This window comes from Rousettus aegyptiacus, unplaced genomic scaffold (genome assembly GCF_014176215.1).
Source record: "Rousettus aegyptiacus isolate mRouAeg1 unplaced genomic scaffold, mRouAeg1.p scaffold_m13_p_5, whole genome shotgun sequence".
Lineage (NCBI taxonomy): Eukaryota > Metazoa > Chordata > Mammalia > Chiroptera > Pteropodidae > Rousettus > Rousettus aegyptiacus.
Genome location: NW_023416308.1, coordinates 60,885,789 through 60,892,483, shown reverse-complemented (window position 1 = coordinate 60,892,483; position 6,695 = coordinate 60,885,789). Strand labels below are relative to the sequence as shown.

General features: G+C 48.2%; 1 protein-coding gene across 1 annotated transcript; it reads left to right on the top strand.

Annotated features, from left to right (window-relative positions):
- Nucleotides 1–1,515: 1,515 nt before the first annotated feature.
- FUT4 (fucosyltransferase 4) lies at nt 1,516–6,335 on the top strand. The gene is given in 4 exon segments (XM_016158650.2): nt 1,516–1,522; nt 3,234–3,557; nt 3,607–3,692; nt 3,694–6,335. Coding segments are annotated over 4 exon segments (1,872 nt in total). The 3' UTR covers nt 5,149–6,335.
- Nucleotides 6,336–6,695: the final 360 nt, after the last annotated feature.

The window sequence follows — 6,695 nt, the reverse complement described above, 5'->3', positions numbered from 1 at the left end:
CCTCCATATGTACATATGAGGCTTCCTGGAGAAGAGGACTGGTTTCCTAAAATCTCTGACTCTATTCACCTTTACTTTTCTTCCTCATTCTTATAGCTACTATCTTATTCAGGTCCTTTTTGTTGAACACCTGAATTATAGCAACAGCTTTCCAATTAGACTTGCTATTTCTACCTTTATCCTGATCCCAAATACGCAACTTATCCTTTACTGATGACAGAATAATTTTTTTCTTAAAAACACTTTACTGAAGTATAATACATACATAAAAGTACATATGTAAGCATACAGCTTGATGAATTTCCCAAAGCAAACACACGCATTAACCAGTGCCTATATCAATAAACATGGCCGACACATCAGAAGCCTACCTAATGTCCCCTTCCATATACTCACCTCCGCTTACAAACAAGCTTTCAAGAATGCTAGTCTCCATCTTGCTCCTTGCTTTGTTAAAACCTTTCAAGGACTCTCCGCAGACTTCAGGATAAACTCCCATTTACTTAGCCAAACTAAACCCTAGTAATTCCTAACCTAATGTCCCAATCCTCACTACCTGGCCTGTGTGTATGCTGCTCCTTCCGTTAAGACTGACGTCGCAGCTCTCTTCCTCCCCCATTTTAATCATTCCTAATTGTTCCAGGAGCCACCTTCTCAAAACCCTTCCCTCTCCACTGTCTTTTTCTCTCACAGATTCTTGAAGGCAGAGTAGTGTTTTTTCATCCCAGTTTCCCAATTGGTTAAATAAATAAATTAGAACACCTGACATCATTAATTTCCCTTAATGCTCTTTCTTCCTTTCCTCCTTCCCTTCCATTCTTTTTAAATAAGAATAAACCATTGTCCTATTAATAAGTTAGGGCATATGACCTACAACTAGCTCAGTCATGTGCGGCTTAACAAGGATGTTCAGAGTAATGTCTCATGAGGAGATATTGTCCTTGTGTGAACATCATAGAGTGTTCTGAAACAAACCTAGATGGTATAGCCTATTGTCCTAGACTACAAGCCTGTATAGCATGTCACTGCACAAAATGCCATGAGATTAAATCAAGCACAAGAGAAATGATGCAAAAGATGCGGTATATACCAGATATGTGAGACTGCTGCCAGTGTAACACCACATACTGTTTTCAACAAACTTTTTTTTTTATAAGTAGAATATACTCTAAAACAGGGGTCCCCAACCCCTGGGCTGTGGACCAGTATCAGTCCGTGGCCTATTAGGAACCAGGTCCTATAGCAGGAGGTGAGCGGCGGGTGAGTGAGTGAAGCTTCGCCTGTATTTTCAGCCTCTCTCCAGTGCTAGCATCACTGCCTCAGCTCCACTCAGATCATTAGGCATTAGATTCTCATAGGAGCACTGGTCCCTGGTGCCAAAAGGGTTGGGGACCACTGCTCTAAAATAACGATTAACAAGTATTATATAGAAAATACATAAACCAGTAATACAGTCATTTATTATCAGGTACTGAGCACTGTACATATGTGCTATACCTTTATACAACCGGTAGTATGGCAGGTTTGTATACACAAACATCATCACAAATGTGAGTAATGTGTTGCACTATGACCTTATGATGGCTATGATGTTACCAGGCAGTAGGAATTTTTTGGCTCTTTTATAATCTTATGGAAACATTGTTGTATATGTGGTCTATCATTGACCAAAATCTCCTTATGTGGTGCATGACTGTAGTCTGTAGAGAAGTTATGATTGGTTTTCACTGACCAAGCCATACTTTCCTGTTAGGTAGCCCCTCCCTCTCATACCAAGATAAGACTAAAATAAGGACAGTTTGTGGTTCTGCACCCAACTAAGGTAAGTAAACACATGGAAATTGATATTCATGAGCTCTGAGCCATTCTGCTGGTAAAAAGTTGGTTTAATTGGAGTATGTGGAGGATGTAAGAGAAAACTGAGAGTAGGGGGAGGAAGCAAGCAAGTAGGTTAACATTACCAAATGCTTACCCTACCATGTACCAGACACAATGTTAGGCTCTATCTATGATGTCTTACCTAACTAAAGTGGGGGAGGAATGTGCATAAATGTGTAGTTTTTGAATTGTATTAAAAGAAAAGCCAATATGTCCTTTTCTTCATTTAGTTGAAAAAAGTTATTTGTGCATTTATAGCTTTTTCTTTTCAATTAAAAATAACAACGGAGAATCACTAAAATTCTTGATTTCGATGGCAATTTAATAGCTTGAAAATGATTTTATGAAATTAAAAATAATTAGAAACATTGCAAAAGGTTTCACTGTGTAGAAGAAACTGTTACGAGGTTGATGAGGATAGCCAGAGCACTTCGTGCTGTCCATCTATCTCCCAAACTGTTACTGTGGCCAGCAGGCAGTGCCACCTGAAACCATTTTTATAGAAATATTTACAATCTCTACTTAATTTTTAATGAAAAAGTTCTTCACGAAAAATCAAAATGGCAAATGTAAGTTTATTTTCTGTATGCATAACATGAAAAACCCCTGACAGGTTGGCTCCATTCCCAGAAAATCTATTTGTCACCTAACATCCTGTGATTTATACGGCATTGGGCTGGGGAACAATTGATTCACAGCTGCGATCTACTAATAGTTTTCTCAAAACTGCCTCCTCTCCTTAGGTCAGCAGCCCCTGGCCTATTTAGAATTTCACTGAGTAAAAGTTTAATAACAGAAAGGCCAAAAGTCAGAAATTCAAATTCAAGCCATTGGGGAAAAAAAAATTCCTCAAGCGACTGTAGAAGTAGATGCATTGATTGTTTCCTCATTGATAAACCTGGAGAAGCCAGTGTGATACATATCCTTTAAGACCTAAACCTGGGCCGCTATTTATCTTAGTCATCAGTTTATCGTCCGGAGTGTTTTGTATAGTCTTCGTAAGTGCACAAATTAAGTGGTTTCTTAAGTGCTTAGTGAAATTAATGGTGATGTTCAAACATTCACCTCACTGAAAAGGCAGGAAGTTCCCTGAGGACAAAGGCTCAAGGACCTTACCTTTGTCTTTTGGTTTAATGAGTCCCCCAGCCCCAGTATAAAGAATGGTATGAGTCGGCAGTCAGAAGTGTTCAGTAGGGGGTCAAAGGGAATGTTCTTATGGCAGTAGAGTTTAATTTACAACTTGGTTTCACAAAATGTACAACCTCCGAAGTCCGCGCTTCGAGAAACTGTCGGTACTATTCTCGGTGGGTCACGAGGTCAAGGTCACCGACGCTTCTGGGGCTCCCTCCCTCCAGCGGGCGTCGCTGGCCGTAGCGAGGCCGTGAGAAAGGAAGTGGTCTCAGATCCGCTGTTCTGCCCGGAGGCTCTGCACTCCGGATCCGACTTCGCTCGGTGCCAGCGACTGCGCCTGCCCTCGCGCCCCGGCAGCCTTTGGAGGGTCTCGCTCCGCCTGTGCGCACCCAGAGATGAGCCAGGCCCCCACTCTGGAAGGCGCGGGTTCGGGCCACGGCGATTGAGCGCCGAGCGCAGCTGGGAGAGAGCTCGCGGCGGGCGGGGGCGCTCGGCTAGACGCGCGCAGAGTGATTCGGGACCCCCCGAGACGGGATCCCGAGTAGCGGGTGAGGAGCGGGTGGAGCGCGGCAGGGTAGTCCGGGAGCAATGGAGGAGGTGGGAAGTGGGCAGAGGTGCAGCAGGAAACGCCCGGGGCCTGGTCGGGCCGGTCGGGCTGGGGGCGCGGTGGAGGGGAGGGACGGGGCGGCGCCCGGCTGGGCTGCCCAGCTCGCTCACCTCGTCCTGGCGGCGCGCCCCGCGGCGAGTCGCCGGGAGGGGAGCGGGACGTGCGGCCCTTGGGATTCCGGGACCGCCCTCTCCGGGTCCAGAGTCTGCGGAGAGCGGCAACGACGGCTGGAGCCGCAACGGCAGTATGAGAGCGGGCGCCGCTGCTCCACGCCTGCGGACGCGCGGCCGGCGGCGGCGGCTCTGTCTGCGCGCGCCATGGGGGCGCCGTGGGGCCTCGTGGCCCCCCGGCGTTGTCGGCGGCGCGGAGTCGCGGGGCTGCCACGGACCGCCTCTTTGCTGGCGGCTGCCGGCCTGGTGTGCATGGCTCTGGCCGCCTATGCCTGCTGGGGACAACTGCCGCCGCTGCCCTGGACCCCCTACGCCCCGCCGCGTCCGGTGGGCGTGCTGCTGTGGTGGGAGCCCTTTAGGGGACGTGACAGAACTGTGAGGTCGCCCCCTGACTGTTGGTTGCGCTTCAACATCAGCGGCTGTCGCCTGCTCACCGACCGTGCGGCCTACGGGGAGGCCCAGGCTGTGCTTTTCCACCACCGAGACCTCGTGAAGGGACCCCCCGACTGGCCGCCGCCCTGGGGCATCAGGGCGCGCACCGCAGAGGAGCTGGAGCTGCAGGTGTTGGACAACGAGGAGGAAGCTGCGGCGGCGGCTGCCGAAGACCTGGCCGCCTCGGGCCCCAGGCCTCCGGGCCAGCGCTGGGTATGGATGAACTTCGAGTCGCCGTCCCACTCTCCGGGGCTGCGGAGCCTGGCAGACAACCTCTTCAACTGGACCCTCTCCTACCGGGCCGACTCGGACGTCTTTGTGCCTTATGGCTACCTCTACCCCAGGACCCATCCCAGCGACCAGCCGCCAGGCCTGGTCCCTCCGCTGGCCCGAAAACGCGGGCTGGTGGCTTGGGTGGTGAGCAACTGGGATGAGCGCCAGGCCCGGGTCCGCTACTACCACCAGCTGAGCCAGCACGTGCCCGTGGACGTGTTCGGTAAGGGCGGGCACCGGCGGCCCGTGCCTGACATTGGACTCCTGCACACGGTGGCCCGCTACAAGTTCTACCTGGCCTTCGAGAACTCGCAGCATCTGGATTATATCACAGAGAAGCTCTGGCGCAATGCGTTCCTGGCCGGGACGGTACCAGTAGTGCTGGGGCCGGATCGTGCCAATTATGAGCGCTTTGTGCCTCGCGGTGCCTTCATCCATGTGGACGATTTCCCTAGTGCCTCCTCCCTAGCCGCCTACCTGCTCTTCCTCGACCGAAATCCAGCTGTCTACCGCCGTTACTTCACCTGGCGCCGGAGGTACGCCGTGCACATAACCACCTTCTGGGACGAGCCTTGGTGCCGGGCTTGCCAGGCTGTACAGAGAGCTGGGGACCGGCCCCAAAGCATGCGTAACTTGGCTCGCTGGTTTGAGCGGTGAAGCCATCCTTCCCTGGGTGTAACCCAGGGAGGCCAAATTGTAACTTTTCGATCCTCTGTCGTGCATCTCCTTGAGTGCTGAATCATGGCACTAAGTTTTCCAAACACCCCATTTTACTTTATGGGAAGAAGGTGATTTACCAATTAATATTATTCAGCACAAGAGACTGGGTAGGAAGGACCCTCGTTCTCACTGTTTTTTGTTCAACTAGCAGTTGGGCTCCCTCTGTTGTTGATGGGCATCAGTATTCAGGGGTGAAGGGGGTGCTTCCTCACCTTCTAACTAACCAGTGTGCAGAGGTGTTGCAGAGTAACTGACTATTGAGTCAGTTACTCTGAATTTCCTCATTGCCACAGGCCATATTTGTGGCCTGTGCTGAGTCCAAATCTGGTACACACTGCTCCTCAACTCACATTTTACTGAGCCAATGTGCAGCAAACCCCTGATTTTATAAAGAGCTTTGTTGCAGGATAGTGAAAGGATTATGGCCATAAGGGGATCTTTTCTTGTTTTTGGTTGGATTCCTCAAAGCCTCAGTTTCTGAGAAAGGAGAGGAGGGTGGTCTTAGAATCCAGTTCCCTTACTCCATGAAGGGAAACAAGATGCTGGATTGTCCTTGGAGAAGAGTTAAGATGAATATATAAGTGAACCTCACTTTACACAGATGTATTCCTAAAAATCTGCTTTTCAATCAAATCCCAAATTCACTGCCCTAGGGGAGTTCAGTATTTAATAAAATCCTATGGAGAATCCCTTTACAATGTGAATAATCATCTCCGATTTTCTGTGTCTATGTTTTCCTATAACCTGGATTTAAAAAAACAAAACAACAACAACAAAAAAAAAACAACGTTAATATTACTGAGGTGAAAATAAAGCAGAAATAACCTTCTCCCCTCTTCCCAGAAAACCAGACTGTGTTTACAAACAGAAGAGAAGAAAGCCACAATGTAACTTTCCATAAAATCACTTACTTTGTGTCTTTACTGGACCTGAAATTTAAACTGGAATGTCAGTCTTCCAGGGGCTTGCATTACTTGTCTGCAGAACAATGAAAGAGATGATACTGCATTATGAAATCATACAAAAGGAAATAAGTTTCATGGTTTCTGTTAATGGCAGTTTTTCTGTCAGTTTTTTGTTTAATGTTTAGTTGCTAGGGAATGGAATTAAATTAGTGCCTGGGATGAACGTTGTCTTTGTTAAAGGCTAAATCTGTGTTTTTTCCCAAGGCCAGGTTCTCATAGTCTAGATAGAAGTGTATATATCCTCACATTTCCAGGGCTCTCGAGACTGTGCCATGGGACCCACTTTGAAAATATGAGCACTGACTTTTAAAAGTTTTTGAATGAGCAGCAGATTCAATAGGTGTTACCGTGTGCCCATTCTGTGCCAAACACTGGGCTTGGAGTGCCACAGGAAAGACAAAAATTGTAAGGCAAGGTCCCTCTCTTTAAGACTCTTACAATCTACCACTACCAACAAGTTAATAATGAACTTTAATAAATCAACTGGCAGTACCTATTTGTTTAAAGTGACATTTTTAG